This window comes from Pinus tabuliformis, chromosome 4_2 (genome assembly GCF_031772625.1).
Source record: "Pinus tabuliformis cultivar Carrire ecotype Pingquan chromosome 4_2, CPIR1, whole genome shotgun sequence".
Lineage (NCBI taxonomy): Eukaryota > Viridiplantae > Streptophyta > Pinopsida > Pinales > Pinaceae > Pinus > Pinus tabuliformis.
Window position 1 is genome coordinate 851,958,722 of NC_142304.1, and position 24,379 is coordinate 851,983,100.

Sequence of the window (24,379 nt, forward strand, 5' to 3'; positions counted from 1 at the left end):
TTAGTACACTTTTGGCTAAACATTTTAAATTTACTAAAGAGATGTATCCCAAGACACAAGAGGAGATATTGTACATGTCCAAGGTTCCATATTCATTATTACTTGAGAGCTTAATATGTGTGATGTTGTGCACAAGGCCGAATATTGCATGTGTAATGAGAGTTGTGAGAAGGTATATGAACAATGAACAATCAAAATAAAGAGCATTAGAAGGCGATAAAGTGGATTCTTAGGCATTTGAGAGGCACACTACTTAGGAATTATCATTTGGAGGTTCAAACATTATTCTATAGGGATATGTTGAATCAAATATAGAAAGTGATACAGATAGAAAAAGGAGCACCATAAGGTATGTTTCTATTTATGTAGAACATCAATAAGTTGGATTTTGAAATTACAAAGGGTTGTTGAACTTTCAACAACAAAAGCATAGTATATTGCTGCTACAAAAGCTAGTAAAGAGATGATTTGGTTATAGAGGTTCATGGAGGAATTTAGAAAGAAGTAGGAGAATAGTAGGTTGTATAGTGATAATGAGTGTCATTCATCTTGCAAATAGATCAACCTTTCATTCTAAGATGAAGTGTATACAACTTAGGTGCCATTCAAGGAAAAATTTAGGGGCTAATATTCGCAAGTGGGCTAATTTTGCTTGCTTTTTCCAAAAAAAAAATTGCCAATTTTCCATTTTTTTCTAAAAATGATTCACCCAAATTTGATAGTACAAAATTATTTTTCCTCCAAAATCGCTAAAATTTTACACATAATAATATAAAATCATTAGGGATCTAAATATTTTTACAAAAATATTACCAAACATTTTATAATTTGTATATTATGGACTAGGAATATTCACCAAGGTTTCTAAAATTTAATATAAAATTTCATCGTTAAAATTTTCCCTGGTGCCATTTCATACGATCAATTTTAAAAGAGGGAGAGTTGAAGCTGAGAAAGATACACACTAGCTCGAATTTTTCAAACATGTTAATGAGGGTAGTAAACAAGGAGAATATGAGTTTTTGTTTAGTTTCAATTGGTGTTCAAGAATGAAAATGGAGATGAGAAACTAGCTAGGTCCAAAATTGAAGCATAATCCAACAAGTGCAATAATAGTGGTGTTATTGTGATAAATCTTCAAGCGGGAGATTGTTGGTTGTGGAGCTTGATTATGTTCCTAATTTAGAGGTCTTGGTTTTAGCCACGTTTGGACCCTAGTTCTTGATGGGGGGGTGTAGGGGGGCTTGCCATCCTACTATTGTCACCAAGGGGTCTATGTGGGGCAATAAATCCTCTTTGGATCCACCCTGGTGGGGATTAGAGCACAACACCCCCGAGGAGGAATTTATAGAAAAAACACATTGTAAAATATTGTACTTTCATAGTCAATATGAGCTATTCATCTTTAATTCATAGATATAATAGTAGATGTTATGTTAGGGTTTTTTCCCTAGAAGGAAACCCTCTTTTTGTCCTAGGCAATTAATTGTATTGCGACTGTATATTATTGAGATAACATTGTAATTGAGGGAAATGGGACTATGAGAGAGAAGAGGAACTTGCAACAAATGTGTTGTGTTGTCACTCACTACTTTACAAGTTATCAATTTCCCAGAATGCATAAGAGCAGTGAAGTTTGAAGCCATTTCCCAAGCCACAAAAGATATCATAGCTTACTTGGACCCTCTCCATTGCACAATGCTCGGAAAGAGATTTCCAACAGTATATGGAAGTCCAAGAATGGACTTTCGGATCATAAGTTATAGCATATTGAAGTTGCCCTTGGAAAGCTATAAAACAAAGAGAAATAGACCAAAGGAAAAGGCCTATCACAAATCACAATAGGTGGTTGGATCGCTCATGGCACATAGTATATCAGTGGGTCCTGTCTTATCGCAAATCGGCTATCGGCGGGGTCCCTGCCACAGGGTTACGGCGAATCGGCGGTTCACAAGGCAGAGCACCGATATCGCATATTAGCGATCGTAGGCGCAAAGGAGTGGACGCGAACATAGGCTCCTAAACATTGTTGAACGCTGATAGTTAAGAATCATCGATAAACACAAAAATCACCAATAATTTGGGCCCTCAATGTTAAATTTCCAAGGAAGGTCGATTTCATTTAACAAAGGAATTCATAGAAAAACTAAGGTTGGGCGAGCCTTTTTCTCTCTTCTCGAATGGGCCACGTGGCAGACTACAATTGGTCCTTATAAAAGATGTGGCAGTATGGAGCTGACATGGCAGTACAGAGATGAAGTGGCAGTACGGACATGACGTGGCAGTACAGAGCTGACGTGGTAGTATGGAGGACACGTGTCATGCAGATATGGCATTTTCAAGGTTCAAAGGGGGAATTTTCAGGTGACACATGTCACCACTCATAGAGTGACACGTGGCAATGATGACGTCACCCATCGCAACCGACGATCAGTGATCACACAAGTTAAGGTCTTCCTCCACCGATGTCCCTTCCAGCTTGCGATTGCAATATTCAGGAACTCTTCGAATGAAATATTTTATACAACATATTTAAAGGTGTGTCAGGTCTGTCTCTTTTAAATACCACATATTGATTATAACACCCCCATCTCAGGATGACTCAGATTAAACCCACCTAGATTGATGGCTCCCAGGCCTTTTCGGCCCCTCCTGCCATGTTTCTCTTTATCAGTGAGGGGGGATTTGAAAAGTGGTTTCCCCACCAAGCCCCACTACAATGTGTCCTTCTCACACCATTTCACACTTCCCCCTCACTTACCACTTACCAATCACACCCCCCTCTTAAAACCACTCATCCTCACCATTATCTACCATAATACTAACGTTATGTCCTGGGTGGGCCTGATCCCGCTGATCGACGATCGCAAGTTTCAAGGGGAGACACCAAAGGTAAAGTGTATTAAGCATCGAGATGCGGTATTCTGTGTAACAAAGGAAAAATACCCCCGGGGAGGGAGAGAAAAGGCCCTATCGCTTGAGGACTAAGCACCTGGTCATAGCCCCCTTTCACATGAGCAAAATCATAGAAAGGGGCTGAAGCAAAGGGGCCTAAAGGGGATCAAAACTCACCTATTTCATAATGTTTTAGTGATAAGGGCTAGCATAGGAAAGTCCTCCATATTACTGCATAAGCGCATCACCAGGTGTATCAGGGCACTGATAGTGTTTTGCAGAACTTTAAAGCGCGATGGGTCAGTCCCAAAAGAAGCTATGGCATTCAATAAGGGAGATGGAGCATTCAAAACTACGTATGGGCGGACCCAAAAAGGCCCTTTTGTGACACAAATCCAAGGTCGATGCCGAAATCAGTAAAGGCAGAAATGACTGGAGTCGGCTGAGCGACCACAGGAATGGGCGTGGAGATATTGTATTAACATTTTCATCTGCTTTGTTATCCTGTAATGCACCGACCTTTTAATGAGGAAATTACTATTTTGTAATGATTTTGGGCCACAGAGCCATCCCTGGGCTGAGACAGCTAGTTGGTCTGACATCTGAGACTCAGCCCAGAGATATTTTGTGTCATGAATGTTCAATGCTCCCCTTCTTATAAATAGGGGGAAGCAACACTTAAAAAGGTTCATAAATCTAGAAGAAAAAGCTACAAGTATTCTCAAAACTGTATAACTTGATAACATAGATCTTTGAGAATATGGCAAAAACGGTGGTGATTCCCCCTTCGAGTATTACAGTATGTTGTCCTCCTGTTAAATTCCATTATTTTCATGTTATTCTCTAAATTCATGCTATAATAGCTGTTAGAATATTTCATACCTCCTTACAGATTCATTTGTATTGAATTGTTGATGCATCTGCATGTATGAAGGGCTGAAATTGGATCTTTAAAATTGCATTACATGAATCATAGCACCCAGCCCCTCTTCAATTTCATTATATCTACTATAACTCAAATAAGTGTGGAATTTCTTATTTGCTTCAAGCTCTATGTGTTAATTATAGAATTATTGATGCTTTGGGCTCTACATGATGAGTTATCCTTTCTCCTTATCCTCTCTCATTTACTGTTGGGCGCGGGATCCCCCAAGGAAAGTTTTGGGGCTTAGAGCCCAGATTTTGGTCAAAAATGATAACTCCGATGTAAAGACTCCACATTTTATGGGTACAGAGTGCGTAGCTTGTAAAAGAGTCATAGGGTTGTCCTCCCTCAATTTTGTAATGTAATGTCGGCTGTAGAGATCTACCCATGGTCTGCAGACCATCGGATTGTATAAATAGAGTGAGGCTCTAAGTAGTTAAAAAATCAAAGGAATCTTATGATGGAATAGAAGCATATCGGAATAACCAAAGTGTGAAGTCTAGTTTTGGGTCGTAGAGCAGGAGAAGGCTCTGCAACTGAGTGCGCAGAGGCCTAGTAGTCTGCAGCCGAGTGCGCGGACCCCTGCACCTGAGTGCGCAGTGTAAGTCGAGTCTGTAACAATTGGAGCATTAATAAAGAGAAGTTTCATATCCATTATGTGTATGTATTTCATGTTTTATGCTTCTATTTCATTGAATATACATTTCAATTTTAATGCTTATATGATGCACGAATATGTATGAATGTGTTGATTAAATGAATGCAAGAAAGAATATCTGTTTACGCAAGTTAACTAAGGTCTTTAAGAAGATAAGTAAGATACGCGGTATAATTTGGGGAAATAGTGCAGATCGCTGCTATAGCAGTGCGAAAGCATCTCAGCCCCTAGTTAGGGCTGTGCGAAAAGTGATTATAGCATATCGCGAAGGTATTGAAGGTTGGAGCAGTGGGCGAAGTGATCTGCGCGAAGGTAGGCACAGTTGGACTAAATCGACACCTCAGACATCTCAAGGGTGCGGAAACTTAGTTCCATCATCCCCCCATACTGTTTCGGGTGAAACTTTAGTCTGAGCTCTATGGGCTGATGCCAAAAGGGCTAGTAGTGTAGGGATTTGTTTGGCTAAATAACTCTGAACCTGGGTCAGGCCCCATCAAGCCAACAAATGGTTCCGTTGTCGGGACCAGAATCTGCATAGAGATGTCTGATGTCGTATCATTGGAATCCAACTAAGAAGGAAATTGAAGGCTGGTTGGACAGAAGAATTCATGAGTTTGTGACGTAGGAGAACACGAAATCCACGAAATGTTCTTCGCGTCTTTCCCTACTAAGCTGTACGAGTGGATCACAAAGCTAGCAGATAGCCAAGGAAGGTGGAAACTCAATGATCCTATTGTGTGGACCCCAGAGTTAGTGCGAAGGTTAGAAGCATCGAAGGATAAGATCGTGCGCACCGTTGATCATTGGCTTGATCGGATTATAGGAGGATTCATTACTGAGTTCACGGTCGACACCTCAGTCAGCTACAATGAGGTAGAGCGACGCTTTCTCAAAGGATTGCGAGGTAAGTATGTAAAGTCTCTAAATACTTGGATTAAAATTTTATTGTGCGAAAAGAGGGTTATGCAATTACCTTGATGTTCGGGGCTACGCGAAGTGGAAAAACCTACAGGAACGAAGGAAGTAAGGGACCAGAAAATATCCCCTTGATTTCACCTCCACGAGGGGACGAGGAAGAGCTTGCGAAGATCTCTCCACAAAGTGAAATCCATTTGATAAGGCAAAGAATTCCGCGAATACCACCCCCACCCACACCGCCACCAACTTCACCGCCATCACCTCCATCTTCACCCGTACCACCTCCACCACCACCGCAATTCAATATGGAAAGCACAATGAAGTTGCTTGTGTTCAAGGGATTGGGAAATGAGGATCCGAACCAATTTTGGTTCGTTGTAAGAGCCGTATGAGAAGCGCAAGAAGTTACGAATGACAATATAAAGAAAGCGACACTGGTTAGTGCCCTATAGGATCGCGTGCTGACCTGGTATATCAAGCACTCCAATGATAATCCAAATGCGGGAATCGCAGATATCCAAATTTCACTAAATAAGGAATTCAGCAGGCCAAAGTCTAAAGCACAGTCAATCATTGGATTCAAAGAGATCATGATGCTGCCATGCGAGACCCCTTGGGAGCTAGATCAGAGGCTAAAATGTACAATTCATGAAGCTAATATGAAATTGATGGATGGACAGCATCGTGAATGGTTTATCGCGTCGCTAACGCCACATTTAAGGAGTGCGCTATCACAACAGAAGTTAACGACTCAGGAAAAGGCCTTAGAGATCGCAATGAGGCAGCATGAGACCCCGATGCAGGATCCTAACTTAGGAGTTCAGCAGATCCACGCGCAGCTAAAGAATTTATGCCTTGAGATGCAAAGTCTGAAATAGGACAAGACAGCTCGACCAGAAGTGTGCGAAGAGGTGTGGTGTGTAAAATGCAAGGGCCAGGGTCATGACAAGGACCACTGCCTAGTTTTCACAAATTACCTCGCAGGAGGAGGATCGATGCCTTTAAGGCTGGAAGCAAAAGCAAGACCTAGCGTGGCACCTGCTTTGTGGTGCGCGATTTGTCAAATAGTTGTAAAACATGCCATGGACAACTGCCACTTGTTACAGAAGTATACGCATAATTCACAGCATTTGTTCTGTAACTTTTGTAGGTCGGTGGGACACAATGAGCGCACTTGTAGAAGCTATGATTTGATGATTGATAGAACTCCCACCTACAAAGTTCAGGCCAAAATGCGGCCCCTAGACCAGAATGCAGGAATGGCGCAAACCGGATTTCAGGGGCGCGGACGAGGCCGAGGCGGAGGAGGACCTGGAAGAGGTCGTGGACAGTTGATATGCTACAATTGTGGAGAGCCAGGACATTATGCCCATAATTTCACAAACCCAAAGCGCCCGTCATGTTTGTATTATACCTTGTTTGATCATGAGACAGAAGATTGTCCTACGCTGATAGCTAGGATATGTGACAAAGGAGTGCTACCGCCTCCCCCGACTCAGAACCTGCAGATGATGAGGTCTGAGCCGTGCGAGGAAGATCCAAATGTGAACATTGTGCTTCGAAGTGGAATCGCGATGGGAGATGACAAAGGAAAACAACCAGAAGTTGGGTTCGCAAAGCTCCGGCGAAAGAAGCGGAGCTTGATTTGGAGCACACTCGGGAAACCTTCATGGAAGCTAAGAAGAGCTTCGTTGATGCCTCCACTTCAAGAAGAAAATATAGACCGAAGCCAGAGATGGACACATCGATGCTCATGACATTCCTGGAAATATGTATGAAGTTACTGCGTGATAGGAAAGTTGTAAAAGGATTACAAGAACTCATTAACAGATGCGCTGGGACCACGCCAGGAGAACCGCACATAGTCTGAAAGATTGGAAAGCATAAGACAAGGATGGGAAGAGAAATGAGGTTAACTGCGCAAATTGGAGAATATGAAATGGACCAAGTAATTCTGGATTTAGGATTAGATGTGAATGTTCTGCCGAAGCATACATGGGAACAAATGGGGCGACCTACGTTGCAGTGGTCTCCTATTCAGTTGCAAATGGTGAACCAACAGAAGATAATACCCATGCAGAAATTACAGGGAATAACTGTGGACATTGAGGGAGTAAGAGCGCTAGCAGACTTTGAAGTGATAGAGATTGTTGACGACAGCAATCCCTACCCCGCGCTCTTAGGAATTGATTGGGCCACTGACATGAATGGGGTGATTAATCTGAAGAAGCGCAAGATGATTTTTGAGAAGAAGTCACTACGTGTAGTTATACTCCTGGACCCTGCTGAAGGATCGTGCTATACAGAGCCGGTGCACGACTATTAAAGTGATGATGATTTGGACTACATCTACAAAATTACAGCGCAAGAGAAAGACTGGGTAAATCCTACTTCGGATGGGCAGATTTCATGGGAACGCGAGAGCTCCTGTGTTTCGGATTCTAATGAGGAGATAGAGTGATCGCAGAATCAATTACACGAAGTAACCACGTCGAATTGTAATATGATGACAAGGTCACTGCGTTGCGTATCGACAGAAGTAAGAAATTTGTCTACTTATGATGGTTTAAGTGAGGTAGATACCTTCTTGGATAAATTTGAAAGGGAGGTGCCGGAAAAACAATGCTTCCAAGCCTTGGATTGGGTACTACGCACTATGCCCGCGAGATGGTGGGGTACACACAAAGGAAGCTTTGACGACTAGCACGAATGTAGGAGAATGATGCGCACATGATTTGGGAAGCCTAGGGTACGATTGACAGACAAGCACAATGGATAGGATGGTCCGCGCATGCATCTGGCCAGGTGAGTGCAGGCATATGGAAAACAACCTACGCAGATGCACATGAACTCCGCATTGAAAGGTATGGTCAATAAGCATGTGTTGGGGGGGAAAATGTGCAAATGGATCTTCATGTTGGAAATAAATTATGTAGGAAGAACAATCGTGCAGAAGGTTATTCACGCATAAGCGTTCAATAAGGTGTGCAATGCACTAAATAAGGTATGCAATGCGCAGCGAAGTGATTGGGACCTGCGCGTACCCGCAGTATTATGGGCTTATAGGATGACATGCAAGAAACTGACGGGACAGACACCTTTTAGGCTTGTCTATGGAGTAGAAGCCATAATGCCTATGGAGTACATCGTGCCTAGTCTACGCATAGCAGTGCTCATAGGTATGACGGACCGCGGAGCCCTGGAGGAGAGGCTCGCACAGTTGGAGGAGCTCGAAGAAGAACGGTTTTTGGCTGGATTCCACCAACAGGTACAAAAGCAGCGTGAAAAGGCTTGGCACGATCGACATATTAAGTTGCGCACCTTTAAGGCAAATGATTTGGTGTTGTTATATGATAGTAAGTTTGATAAATTCCCAGGGAAGCTCAGAATGCATTGGCTGGGACCGTATGTTATTAAGGAAATCATAGATGGTGGCGCAATGCAGTTTGTGAAACTAAATGGCGAACTCTTCTGAGGAAAATTAAATGGTAGTTGTTTGAAGCCATACACAGGTGGCCTGGCCATCTGAATAGCTGCAGGAAGCACAGTCTTAGCGCTCCAGGCAGCAGAAAGGAGGCACAAGACCATAAACTACTCTGCCCGGGAGCTGCACGATGTCAGGACTGCGCGCAGTAGTGAAGTGACACAAGGTCCGCGACAGCATGAGGGTAGTTGCGTTGCCGCGAGGTTGGATGGAAAGTGACCGTTATAATCACTATTCATGATGTGATGCTTGGTTTGAGACCAAATGGAGCGAGTGACAAACATTTAAGGTGAACTTTATGGGCTAGACTTGTGAAAATCTGCCGCCAAGTGAGAATTAATGGACTAAATGTGGGGGAAGTGGTCGAATTCAAATTCAAAAGGTGCTATAAATTGCAAAGGGCTGTCCAGCAAACAACACTTTGCCATTTGAGAATTGAGCTATTGCGCGCCCAGACACTCATGAACCCATACTTGTTCGATCTTTTGAAGTCGAAGTCATTGTTTAAGCACGTACCCGAGTCATTGAGAGAATTGTGGAATAGCAATATGGCAGCTCCTGAGGAAGCCATATATACGATAGTAATGATCGCTGAGAAGGCCGCATAGGCCATGATGGAAGGAGAAGCCCCAGAAAGTGTTGGGATAGTTGCAGAAATCCCTAAATCGCCACGCATGCCGAGACCCAAGAAAGACAAGCAGCCTATGGTACCGGTGCGCGTGTCCCCTAGGAATCCGTTAAGGACTAGGCTCACCATGGAAGAAAAGGGGAAGGCTATCAACTTGGAGGCCGATGAGGAGGAAGAATTTGAAGAAATCCTGGTAGAGGAGGAAGAGGATGTAGAGATGGAGGTGCAAACCCAGGGTACGGACCCTCTGACTAGGCTGCCAAAGTATGTTTCTCCGCGGAAGGGGAAAGAAAGGGTACCCAAGGACCTAGATGAGAGAAAGAGATCTCTGCAGACCCCGCTGCTCCCCGACGACATCATTTTTGAAGGAGCGCACTTGGGGCGAGTGCCTGTGCTGAAATTTGAAGACTGGGATCTCGCGAACCATGAGAAGTTCCCACATTTGGAAACCGCACAGCTAATGTGCCAGAAGAAAAACACACCGCTCGGAGTCATCGAGTTGGAGCCGTGCCAGTGGCTGAGAGGTGTAGAAAAGGCAGGACTGTTAAACCTACTCTTGGTGTTGCATTACCATCATGCACAATGACTATTTTTGTCATCAGGCAGCTGCTCTGCCTGGTGCATGATGGGTTCTTATGGCTGGAGGGGCCCATCCCATCACGGACCACTTAATTCATAGAATTACCCAGCTCCCTTACAAAGGGGAGGACCCAGCGAACATCTCGGAGGGTAAAAGTGATGATTTGGCCATCGCAGAGGCCATGAAGAAGAAGTTCAAGCTGGAGAAGAAGAAGAGAGGGTACGCGATTTCCAGCATCAACAATACTGCGGTCAAAGTCGCGACGCAGATATTGGCCAGAAAGGTTATGCGAAAGTGTTGTGCGGATGAGGTGCCCGCGCCGGTGGTTGCACTTGCCGCGCAATGCGTAGAAGGGGTCCAGTTTAACTGGGTAGACTACTTGTGCAAAGAGTTCCTTGAGAACTATCGTGAGGCACAGGAGCAGGGGAAGACTTTTCATTATGCGTGGCTGCCATTGTCAATCGTGCTAGTCACATGGGAATTTCCCAAGGACAGAAAGTTCCCAACGATTGCACATTACCTTTCGGAGGCAATGAAGTACGCTTCAATGTGGGCATCTAGAGATGCGCAGAGAATCAGGGACGGTAAGATATTCTGGTTGTTCATGGAGATGAAGATCAGAATGGGGATTAATCGCAAGCCATGGTTATCTCCCACTGTCTACAACAGTTTGCAGAGCTTCGTAGAGTTCAAGGTGGACTTCCACCACGTGTACATCAGGGTGCGAAAGGACCCCACGAAGACATGGAACGAGCTACCTTATTTGGCAACGGACGATGTCATCTTCATGGTCCTTGAGTCATGGCCACCGGAGTGGCGTGCTCCAGCTAGCTCCGTGGTGGAAGCAAAGAAGTTCGTCGCGTAGAGGAGAAAGGATGAGGAAAAATAGTGGATGGCACAGTTGGCATAGAAGCGAAGAAATGAAGCAGTAGTAGCCAAGGCGCAGGAGGTGTGCGATGCTGCGAAGGCGGCGGAAGAGCAGCAGAAGGCAGTAGAGAAGGAGCGCGAAGGCGAGAAGTCGCCTTCACCTGAACAGGAAACAGATACAAAGAAAGGTGGAACAGACCCGCAGACGGCGTCCACATAGCTGAAACGACAGTGCTCAAGAGAGCAGGTAGGGTCGTGGAAGAAGTCGAAGGCTTCAAAGACTTCTTTCGACTTGATCACCCTCACTGAGGGGGATCTACATGACATTGGGGAGACGGTGAGGGACGTCACCGCGGAGGCCCTCCAACAGTTTGCAGAGGAACACCATACAGTGTTGGGGGCTCTCTGAGTGTAGATACAGGAGTTTCAGGTGCGCACTCCATAGGCTGGTACTGTGTCAACCAGCCTCGCACTAGGCACAGCCGCGGACGAGGAAATGTTGCGCACCTGGATGGCCAACACTATAGTGCTGCCAGAGGGAGCACTCGTTATAAAGAATGAGGCCAACATGCCTATGGTTAACGAGTTGAAGGGAATCGGGCTAAATATGGTTGCGCTCCCTCGGGAGATGCTCTATGTTTTACAAGACGGAGTTACTGCAGAGCTGCGAGCCAGGGAGGGATGCACGCTCCAGGACATGAGCGAGCATCACATCAACATTGAACAGTTAAGCCTACAGTGTGACGAGGTAGTGGCACAGAAACGACAGCTAGTGCAGGTGGTCGAGGAAGCCTGCCAGATGGTCCCAGAGTTGGCCATCCAAACAGAGGAACCAGCGGAGACGCACATCCAGAAACTAGCAGCAGGGGTGTGCGAGGAAAAGGAAGAGATCACCAAGGTTCAGCTGGAGCTGAACCTTCAAATAGTCGAACTACAATTGAAGTCGCAACCTTCAATGCCGCCGAAGGTTAAGGAATAGCGTGCCAGTGTGATTATAGCGGTAATAGTGGAGGTCAACGGTGTAGTGAAAGACTGCACAAAGTTGTTCGAGGAGTCGTTCGAGGTTCTCACCACTCTGCAGGAGGACCCGAACATACAGTGCCTAGAAACAGAGGTGCGCGAGCTACAACAGAAGTACGATGAAGTAAAAGGGACCACACAGACGGTTTCCCTTACACAAAGGCTTGCATGGATGCAGCAGGTGAAAGCACTCAAGGAGCAGGTAGATGCTACTCGACATAAGGAAACAGTTTTGAGGCACGCTTTCAACCATGGATTGATGAGGCATACGTCATTACAGCCTCTATTGAAGCAAAGCTCACGCAGATGCAAGGAACACAGGAACAGGTTCAGGAAAGCAGTTCAGCTACAGCGGTTTCTGAACAACACGTCCAAGAAGTGCAGTAGGCAACTGCTCAGTGCGTTGTCGATCTTGCAGCAATTCAGGCAGAGTTGGGAGGTCTTCACGCAAAGATCTCCGCACCGACATAGTGACTCGAGGGTGAGTCACGATGTTTGTGTTGGGGGCCTGTTGGGCGTGGGATCCCCCAAGGAAAGTTTTGGGGCTTAGAGCCCAAATTTTGGTCAAAAATGATAACTCCAATGTAAAGACTCTGTATTTTGTGGGCGCGGAGCGAGTAGCTTGTAAAAGAGTCATAGGGTTGTCCGCCCTCAATTTTGTAATGTAATTTCGGACCATGGGATTGTATAAATAGAGCGAGGCTCTAAGTAGTTAAAATCAAAGGAATCTTATGATGGAATAGAAGCATAGCAGAATAACCGAAGTGTGAAGTTTAATTTTGGGTCGTAGAGTAGGAGAAAGCTCTACAGCTGAGTGCACGAAGGCCTAGTAGTCCGCAGCTGAGTGCACGGACCCCTGCAGCTGAGTGCGTAGGGTGAGTCAAGTTTGTAACAGTTGGAGCATTAATAAAGAGAAGTTTCATATCCATTCTGTGTATTTATTTCCTGTTTTACGCTTCTGTTACATTGAATATACATTGCACTTTTAATGCTTATATGATGCGCGAATATGTATGAATGTGTTCATTAAGTGAATGCAAGAAAGAATATCTGTTTACGCAAGTTAACTAAGGTCTTTAAGAAGATAAGTAAGATACGTGGTATAATTTGGGGAAATAGCGCAGATCGCTACCATAGCAGCACGAAAGCATCTCAACCCCTAATTAAGGTTGTGCGAAAGGCGATTATAGCATATCGCGAAGGTATTGAAGTTTGGAGCAGTGCGCGAAGTGACCTGCGTGAAGGTAGGCACAGTTGGACTAAATCGACACCTCAGACATCTCAAGGGTGCAGAAACTTGGTTTCAACATCCCCCCATAATGCTTCGGGTGAGACTTCAATCCACGCTCCACGGGCTAATGCCGAAAGGGCCAGTAGTGTAGGGATTTGTTTGGCTAAATAAATCTGAACATGGGTCAGGCCCCATCAAGCCATCAAGTAAAGGAAGAAATGACTGGAGTCAGCTGAGCGACCACAGGGATGGGTGCAGAGATATTGTATTAACGTTTTCATATGCTTTGTTATCCTATAATGCGCCGACCTTTTAATGAGGAAATTACTATTTTGTAATGATTTTGGGCCACAGAGCCATCCCTAGGCTGAGATAGCTAGTTTGTCTGACAGCTGAGACTTGGCCCAGAGATATTTTGTGTCATGAATGTTCAATGCTCCCCTTCTTATAAATAGGGGGAAGCAACACTTAACAAATGTTCATAAATCTAGAAGAAAAAGCTACAAGTATTCTTAAAACTGTATAACTTGATAATATAGATCTTTCAGAATATGACAGAAATGGTGGTGATTCCCCCTTCGAGTATTACAATATTTTTTCCTACTGTTAAATTCCATTATGTTCATGTTCTTCTCTGAATTCATGCTATAATAACTGCTAGAATATTTCATACCTCCTTACATATTCATTTGTATTGAATTGTTGATGCATTTGCCTGTATCAAGGGCTGAAATTGGATCTTTAAAACTTCACTACATGAATCATAGCACCCAGCCCCTCTTCAGTTTCATTATATCTACTGTAACTCAAATAAGTGTGGAATTTCTTATTTGCTTCAAGCTCTATGTGTTAATTATAGAATTATTGATGCTTTGGGCTCTACATGATGAGTTATCCTTTCTCCTTATCCTCTATCATTTACTCCATAAAGCTTATTAAAGTGTAAGCCCTTGAATTCCTCGGCCACCACTATTTTCTGCTATATTTCTGGGAACTATGTATGTGAAGAAGTACCAAAAATACATGACTTATATCTTTGGATGAATGAACCAACCCATTCCTCTTATCTATATATATATATATATAGATATATATATATATATATATAGAGAGAGAGAGAGAGAGAACATATGTGATGTCTCCTCTTGCCCAAGAATCATTTGAGACACATCAATCTAGATGTGCTCAGGCACTGGTCTTGTAAGCAATCCAAGTCTATCTCTCAGAGCGACAACATGTTGCAAGTTGTAATCTCTTCATTTTGTTGGACATAATAAAAGGAATGATTGACTATTTCTCCGTGGACATATCCCAAATTAGGTGAAACACACATATTGGTGTCTACTTTGTATTGTTTGATTCTATATTTTATTTCCACATTCATTTTGATCTTATTGGTATGTGATTTTATTCAAACAATTGGGTAACATGATTAAACATAAAGATAGGATAGTAGTGGGTTAGTATATGTTAAGATAAGCTATACTAACCATATCTATGACATAATTAGTAAAATTTTGAATCTAAAAAGGTTAGGATATTAATGAATGAAGATCTCATTCTAGAAGATCAAATTGAATTAAGAAAATTTAAAAGATAAAATAAGATTGGAAGTAAAATGGGTAATAATTAATAACATAAGTAATAGCAAGATTTAAGTGCAATAGTTCCATTTGTAACATATCAAATCTAACTTACTTGGAGTTAGGAAAGTACACATAATTTTCAATGTAGATTAGACCATGGGAGTCATATTTAATGGAGTCCCATAAAGGGCTGTTAATGGGTGATAAAGGAGATGACAAGTACCATATAAGAAGCATGTTATAACACAAGTAAGTCAATTGTTTATTGAGAAAGCATAAGTGTATTTGAGTTGAATATTATCAATCATATTTAATTGAAACAAAACTTCATTTTATTTTCATAATTTAATGTTCTTTAATAAATATTTTGTATATTTTACTTTATTATCACCACTCATTTTCCAATAAAACAAAATTTAGATGTATTTTGATTTTTTTTTAATACAATGTTTATATATTTTAATTTATATTATTAATTATTTCCAAATACTTCAAAAAAAAAATATATATATATATATAACTAATTTCAAAATATTTAAAAATTAATAAAAACTAATAAAAATTAAATTTAAATATTCCCAATTGTAACTTACAACATAATTATAACCTCGCAATAAAATATCATTAGTCATCAGTAACTTCACAATAAGATATCATTAGTCATCAATATTGGTCCCATTCGTGAGACACTCGTGATGGAGGAGTTTGTTGATTGTTGAATAGGAGGGAGGAATAAGATTCAATACTTATATATGGAAAATTTATAATAAAAATATAATAATCATCACGGAAATTATTTGTGTAAAGGAGAGGAAATTGACAGGGAGATTTTTATTTTTATTTTTATTTTTTAGATTTTAAAGAAAGTTGAAGCGAAGGAATTGCTTGGACAGTAAAAAATAACGAACAAGTTGGGAAAAAAAATTGACATAAATTGACTTTAGACTTTCTTTTAAATTTTACAGAAATATAAATAAACATGGCACAAATTAACGGCTAACCCATCAATCATTTACATTAACTCTTTCTCTGCCAAAAGTTAGGAGAAAGCTTTTTGGCCCACCATGGAGTCTCCATGAAAATTGAATAATAAAGTTGTTAAGTATTCCATGAGAATTGAATAATAAAGGGTTTGATGGACCATAATTCCACGCACTCTAACAACCATGGCCACCTCCAGCACTCATCGCTGAAATGAATTTCCTGGCCGACAATTGACTCCTGAGAAGGATAGAATAATAAAATTGAGTTCGAATTGGAAACTTCACATCATCGCAACTACATATGTTATGTTATTTGCAAGACAATAATTCCACGCAGAGTTATCGCCACTCGCGAGCTGCAGCAGCACCGATGCGACTCAAGCAACCGAAATGACCGCAACCATGGCCACCTCCAGCACTCATAGCTGCGTCTGAAGTACAGAAACTGAAATGCCGTATTCGCAAGCTGAATTTCCTCGCCGACCATGGACTCATGTTCAGAATAATAAAACAGAAATGACCGCATCCGGAGATGCGGATTTCAAAAGTAATTTCCTGGAAATGAGTCGAGAAACCGAAATGACCGCATCTGGAGATACAGATTTCTGGAGTAATATAGCTAGGCCTATAGGCCTTCCTTTGAAAAAGACTTTCATCGTCCTTTTGTTCGTAACGTTGACACCTGGCGTCACATTCAGTGGGCATACAGTCGTCTGACATCTGTGCGCCTAGTTTATAGCACAATGCTCGGCGTTTACGGGATGCATTCGCGCTTAGCGCCATCACATCTCACACCACGCGGGTTCTGTCATTAATTCTCTTCCTGGCAAGACGTCCGGTCACAGTTTTTCCCCTTGGTTCGCCGGCCCAGATCGATGGTAAGAAGCCTCTGCTGCGATCTGACGGTGGATTAGCTGCTGGGCACTTTACCCTACTCCAGTTAGCTTGGAGAAGACCTCTTTCGCCGAGCAGTCTCTCCAGGAAACCTGCTCTGATGTTGATTCTCCCGTAAGCGGTCTCGTTTGGTTTTTCTATCGGGGTATAGCTTATGACATAGGGTGGTTTTTCTATCGGGGTATAGCTTATGACATAGGGGTATTCTCCGTCAAGCGATTTCATCTCTACAGGTGGAGAGGAAACTGTGGAAGCAGTACAGAGAGTCCTTCGTCAGGCCCTGAAGAAACTCCCATCCCAGGCCCTGAAGAAACTCCCATCCCAAGATCCTGCCCCCGACAGTATTCCTCCTAACATTGAAATAGGATATTGCATCATCCGTGCTCGGTATTTACAAAAGAGCAAGGGGGACACTCATTTGGCAGTAAATCATCTTATTCTTGGAATGCTAAAAAAACTCCTAGGTTTCAGATTGCTTTACAGAGGCAGGTGTGAGGATAGAGAGAGTGAAATCCGAAGTGGAGAAGCTCAGAGGAGAGGGCCAAAAGATAGATACTACGTCTGGTGATACTAATTTTCAGGCCTTGAAAACATATGGCCGCGATTTGGTTGAAGATGCTGGGAAGCTTGATCCTGTCATTGGTAGAGATGAAGAAATTCTTAGAGTAGTTATAATTTTGTCTCGGAGGACCAAGAACAATCATGTGCTCATTGGAGAGCCTGGTGTTGGAAAGACTGCTATGATGGAAGGGCTGGCACAAAGAATTGTTCGAGGGGATGTGCCAAGGTAAGCTCTTTTGCAAGCACACAAATATATATTGTTTGCAAATTTTGGTTTGTAGGTTGCCTTCCCCAAATTTGGGGACTTTTGTGGGTCCGCACTGGTACAGTTTGTTGGCCGGGATTATCTTCAGAATGCAAGCTTGGTAGAGCCGCTAATTCATTTTGTTTTTCAAATGATTTTAAACAGCAATTTGCTAGAAGTGAGATTGATAGCCTTGGATATGGGAGCTCTAGTGGCTGGTGCCAATTACAGAGGCGAATTGGAAGAGCGACTTAAATCTGTATTGAAAGAGGTAGAAGAAGCTCAAGGAAAACTTATTCTCTTTATTGACGAAATACATTTGGTTCTGGGTGCCAGCAAGAGAAACCTATCTTGGTTACCTACGATTCAATTTTTAGATCTAGCAAATATTATATATGTTATTAGCCTTGATTGATTAAAGGTCCTTTTAAGTGATTGGTTTTAAGCTTCGGTTGTGAAGTAATCGTGTCGAATTGAATTTTGTTTTGTTTCCAGGGCGTACTGAGGGATCAATGGCTGCTGCCAATTTGTTTAAACCGATGCTTGCTCGGGCCCAACTTAAGGTGCATTAGAGCAACTACTCTGGAAGAGTACCGGAAGTATGTGGAGAAAGATGCTGCGTTTGAGCGACGATTCCAGCGAAGTGAGTGCTTAGTCGGGTTATTAGACGTATTAATATGGCTGTTCACATGCTTCTAGTGGTTTTAATAAATTTGTTGCTATTGATATTATGGGGCAGGTTTATGTCGCTGAACCTCGTGTGACAGACACTATTAGTATCCTTCGTGGTTTAAAAGAAAAGTGCGAAGGTCATCATGGTGTGAGAATATTGGACAGAGCACTTGTAGTTGCTGCCCAGTTATCAAGTAGATATATCACCGGTAAGTATATATATCACCGGTAAGTTGATACCTAGCTATTATGGGTGGAATAAGTTGCAATATGTGTGAATTATCCCAAAAGTAGTGTTTATTACTTGATCATTTGGGGTATTATGTTCTACTCTTAATTCTTGAGAGATCAAGAACTCCTCTGAGGCGTTTTGAAAATCATTATAATCTGTTTGTCTGAACAGGGCGACATCTTCCAGACAAAGCAATTGATCTTGTGGATGAAGCATGTGCAAATGTAAGAGTTCAACTGGATAGTCAACCTGAAGAAATCGACACCCTTGAAAGGAAAAGGATTCAACTAGAAGTTGAGTTGCATGCCCTTGAAAAGGAGAAAGATAAAGCCAGTAAAGCTCGTTTGGCTGAGGTTTGTACTTGAGATAACCTTATTGCATTTTCTTCGCTGTCTTTCTGATCAGTGATCAATCTGTAGGCATTTTTATTATGATGGGGATTCTCTGATGTAAAGATGTCTATTGAAAATTCTTTGTATGTTGGGGGGTGTTCACTGTTGTTTGACATAGCGAAAATTGTTGGTCGGTAAGAACCGTTAGTATCATAACCTTTAAATAACTCATTTTCTTTTCTGATTCTTATAGGTTCACAAGGAGCTTGATGATTTGAGAGATAAGTTGCAACCGTTGAAAATGAAATACCAAAAAGAAAAAGAGAGAGTAGATGAAATCCGGGGACTGAAGCAAGAATGTGAGAAATTGCAAATTGCTTGGGAAAAATCAAAGCGTAGGAAGGCTGTGGCGCAAGCTGCAAAACTATACAGGGCCCTTAAAGAAACAAAGACTGAAACTTCTAAAAAAGAAGCTATGGGAAAAAATCTCATGTTAACAGAGAGTGTGGGACCTGATCAGATTGCAGAGGTACGTTGAACGAAGTATCTATACATATCTTCCATCGAATATGATTGACAGAATTTATGTTGGCAACCCAATGAGAGCTATAGTGTCTGATGTTCATGATACATAACTATGTGATGAATGCAGGTTGTGAGTCGCTGGAGTGGTAGCCCTGTTACAAGACTTTGTCAGAATGAAAACGAGCGACTGATAGGTCTGGCAGACAGGTTGCATGAAAGAGTTGTTGGACAAGATGAGGCGGTTCAAGCGGTTGCCAAAGCTGTGTTAAGATCGCGGGCTGGACTTGGAAGACCTCAACAGCCGACTGGATCTTTCCTATTCTTGGGGTCCACTGGAGTTGGCAAAACGGAACTTGCAAAGGCTCTTGCAGCTCAATTGTTTGATCATGAAAATCAGCTGGTCCGTATTGATATGTTTGAATATATGGAGCAACATTCAGTTGCAAGGCTCATAGGTGCTCCTCCTGGGTATGTGAACAGCTAGATGTTTCTAATTGACATTAGTTGATAGCCAGACACTCAATTGGTTGACAGCAAGACGCCTTTTTTTGTATAGTTGTATTTATATTTTTGCTCGATTTGTTGTTGTAATGTACTAAAATGATTTGATGTTGTAATGGCAATTATGTGGGTTATGAAGAAGGGGGGAAACTGACAGAAGCAGTAAGGAGAAGACCCTATAGTGTTGTTCTTTTTTATGAAGTTGAGAAAGCACACACTTCAGGCTTCAACACTTTGCTTCAAATGCTTGATGATGGTAGACTTACGGATGGACAAGGTCGCACTGTTAGTTTCTCAAACAGAGTCATTATCATGACATCCAACCTTGGAGCAGAGCACTTGCTTGCTGCATTGTCTGGCCACACAACAGTAAAAACCCAAGAGAGAATGTCATGCAAGAAGTATGCACACGCATTCCTGGACTCTGTGTATGCATCTTTTTCGTATAATTTTATCACGAAGTTGGCTGCAGTGCTTTGACATGCCTTTGAATATTGTTGCAGGTTAGAAGACATTTCAGGCCAGAGTTATTGAATAGACTTGATGAGATAGTTGTATTTGATCCTCTTTCTCATGATAAGCTCAAGAAACAGTGCAAAGTAATTGATGCCAAAATATTAAAGAAGATCCCAAGGGGTCCGGCCAAAGATATAAAACTTTAGAGTGGTTTTTGAATTGTTAGATATCACGTTTTTTGGAGCCTTATTGCCATGGTAATGCTCGGTTGGAATGAGTACAATTATGGTTTGTTATCTGGGTGCTAGTGCCCCAGAATCGAACACGTGACCAAAAGAATCGATCATGGGACCAAAAGAATACATCACGGGAGCAAAAAAGTAGATCACGATATCGATCACGGGAGCAAAAGAATATTCCTTGTACGGAAACTGATTGGCGACAACATGCACTAAGTAAAATATATGAAAACAGAATCAGCTTCAGTCAAAAACATTCATATACATATATATATTTGCAGGCGTTTAAATAATAACAGTAACATAAAAAGAGCATGTAGACTCACCTGTGTAGGTGAGAGCCAGGAAAGGACACAAGATTCCAGTAAAAGAGAAAAACCAGAGCGTTGCAACTACCTGTGAATCTCAAGGATTAATCCACCAGGGTCAAATGTTCAAAATTGAACAGAACAAAGGGTTTAAGCAAAATACCATTACAACTTTTTTCGGGTATGCACCAACTACAGCCTCACATAAATCACGAAAAACTTTCGTGACTCTAACTCTGATGATATCATGATCCACGGTAACTCCCATCCTTCGAATTTGGGACCTATACCTTCGAAGCCAGTAACTAGGGCAAAGAAACATGAGATTACATCAATCCTTACCAAACAATAAAATAAACTCCCAAATGAAATCTTATGGAAAAAAACACATAGCTTCCAAAAGACGTGATATTACTGATCCTCATGAACGAGAAGATTGTAAGAAGGAAACAATAACAGCTTCCAATAACAGCGTTAACCCAGATAACTGCAAGTAACTGTCGAACTCAAAGATTAAAACGGCAATCCACGAGTTTCAAAAGTTCAAAATTGAACAGAACAACGGGTTTAAGTAAAATACCAAAACAAGTTTCTCCTTTTCTGTACCAGTTACAGCCTCACGTAAATGAGCAAAAGGTTCATAGAATTCAATGTCAACTCCATCCTCTCCAATCGAACTCAGTGGAATATGTTGTAGGGACCTGTAGCAAAGGATACATCAGTTCTGTGCTAAATAGAATAATACTATCTCACCTTGTTGAATATGTTGTAGGGACCTGTAGCAAAGGATACATCAGTTCTGTGCTAAATAGAATAATACTATCTCACCTTGTTCTTCGTAGGAGCTTGTGATGGAAGCAGGGACCTAGACCAAACAATAAAATAAACTCCGAAATGTAATCTTCTGAAACAAAAACATACCTCTTTATGAAGGCGGCGAAATTGATCCATGTGAATAAAATCGCTAAGGAGGGAATAAGAACATTGCATACAAATGTCAAAAAGTGGCATTCCTTGTATTCAAATAGGATCCTCAATACAGTGGCCACAATGGACAATGCAAGAACGCTGGCAGAAACCTTGTCCACAAGGGACTCGTCGGAATGCTGGTGATCTGCCATCTCTGTAGCTCGAATTCTTTTAATATCTGCTCTTTCTTAAGCACTAAGTCTTGGCGAAATGAAAAAGGCCTGTCATACGTTCCATACTTATACGAAATAGTCACTACCCAATGGATCCAACGGTTTAAAATTTGTGGGTGAGCTGAGCCCTTGATAGAAAGGATTCCTCTAGAATATCGCCAACCACGTGTTGGCCTTTTGAAGTGCTTGACACGTGGCAAGCTTCTTTCAGTGTCAAAGTCTTAATAGATAGTTGGCAGTGTCCTTCATGTCACCGCTTGTATTGCGATCATGGGTAGAGAGTTTAATTTAATATTAGATCTGATGTATAATGTTAAAAGTAAAGTGAAAAAATGGGTTTTTATGGTTTTGTAATTGTAAAAAATGAATTTTTATATAATAAAAATGAATTTATAATATTTTAGTTTAAATAATTCTTTTTAGGAGTGTGAATATTAAGATATTTGGTTATGAAATAAATAATTATTTTGGATTTATCAAATTGTAAATATTAGAAATTAATATATTGCACAACTTAATTGTAATAGAGGTATTTAAGAGTGTTATTTAATTTTTACCCTTAAAAATGTTTTTAATCATGTAAATCACAATTTCAGGAAAAAAAAGGGGTTAATTTATGTAAATCACAATTTTAGAATAAATAGGATTAATTTTATTTTAATGAAAGTAAATTGGAGAGATGTAAATCTTAAAATATTTAGTTTTATTATGTAGTAAAAAGTTAGGCTAATTTATACTCATTTTAGTTTTATTGGACATTACTGGACATTAAAATCTATATATAATTATTTTAATCTTAAATTTATGATGTGTCAAAGGTATATATATATATTAATATTATTTTACCCTTCAGTCAATTCTAGCTGTTGTTTTTTAGCCGTTAAGTCATGGGATTCTCTGCCCTATCTATTTAATGTGCTAAGTGAGATCTGCTCATTCAACTTGTCCTAACGATGAACCACATTCATTCCTAACGATGAACCACATTCATGGTTCGAAACGCGTCGACAAAAGTTTTTCTATGTGATTTTAGCCGAAGATTCTTCAAAAAACCATTAATAAAATAATGAAAATTATCTTAGTCTTCTCATTATCCTCTCCTTGCATTTGATAGAACTACTTCCAAAATGAAGAAAAAATCTATCTAGGTAGAATTCTCTTTGAATTAAAAAATAATAATACCAAATTCTATATCAACATCACAATGATATTTGAAATTGAAATTGTACTTTGATATAATAAAATAAGTCTAACGATATAGAGAAATTAATGAGAACATTTAATAGAACTATTTCAACCAAATAGAAGAAGAATTCTATCTAGGTAGAATTCCCCTTGAATTAAAAAATAATAACCTTATGCATCCACAACAGTTTCCTACATGAAGGTAACCCGTCGGGAAGGAAAATTAGGAATGGAATGTGTCAAACCATGTGCAAAAGATGGTTTTCACATTTTTGATATTAACATCGACATATTGAAAGAGGTATTCTTATAGTCATCCACACAAAATGTATACTTCTAACTTCTTCCTTTTTTCGCAACATTTTCCTTATCTCATGTGCTTGATTAGTTTCCCTTTTATATATTTGACCTTTCCCGTTTTTTATATTATTTTGGTTTGGTCCAATTTTTCAATCATCTTACAGAAGCAAACTGCTTTGTAATCACTATGTGCTAATAACCACAGGCTGGAGTTAAATGCTCTTTATCTGTGACTAAATATTTAAACTTTTCACGCAGGCCAGGAAGTGCTTTGCCTAGGAGACTAACAAGTGGCATAAGGACTCATTCAAACCCGTGTTCATGCATAATGCATTGTTTTTAAAGAGTGACCTGCCTTGAAGAGCATTTATGATGTATAATTTAACATTGTTCTAGGAGAGAATGTGGATCTAGGATTCACTTATTCTTATTTTATTGTAAGAGAGGTTGAGCTAAAATTCTATATAAAGAGAAGCCCTCTCATTTGTTGAGGATGGTTGGATTTGGAAGGGCATCCCCTTCAAGCCTAGTCAAAAATCTGTCAGGAGGAAGAAGTTAAGGGGCTTATTCAATGTAAGGTTCACCATTTCTATGTCGTTCACCATTTCTCATCTCATAGGGCTGAATTTGATCGCTGGAACTGTGTCTGTAAAATCTGTTGTAAGGGACTATATTTAAGGGTAGTTATGCTCCAGAAAAAGGGAAAAGGTTGAGGTGAGATCTTCCTTCTTCTTGATGTTTTGTTATTGATCAATTCATAAGTTTTTTCTGCTGCCATTTCTATGTTTGAGGGACTGCTGCTATGTTTTGTTGTTCATGATTAAATACAAGTTTACTACCCTTTTTTTGCTGGTTGAAGAGACGCACCTTTGGCAGGCCCCTCATCTTAATTTCTGCACTTTAAAGCAGTCCACATGGTTGATTATAGCATATTTGTAATAAACTCATTCAAACCCGTGTTCATGCATAATGCATTGTTTTTAAAGAGTGACCTGCCTTGAAGAGCATTTATG

General features: G+C 41.0%; 1 protein-coding gene and 1 pseudogene across 1 annotated transcript; one reads left to right on the plus strand and one right to left on the minus strand.

Moving 5' to 3' along the window:
- The first annotated feature begins 16,225 nt into the window (after positions 1-16,225).
- Positions 16,226-20,398, plus strand: LOC149172342 (chaperone protein ClpB1-like; annotated as a pseudogene).
- Positions 20,399-20,667: 269 nt separating this feature from the next.
- Positions 20,668-21,902, minus strand: LOC149172343 (reticulon-like protein B1). Its single transcript, XM_089427695.1, has 2 exons — positions 21,661-21,902; positions 20,668-21,440 (listed from the first exon to the last, which is right to left on the minus strand). Exons 1-2 carry the CDS (start codon positions 21,858-21,860, stop codon positions 21,275-21,277), a joined length of 366 nt encoding a protein of 121 aa, XP_089283821.1. The 5' UTR covers positions 21,861-21,902; the 3' UTR covers positions 20,668-21,274.
- Positions 21,903-24,379: the final 2,477 nt, after the last annotated feature.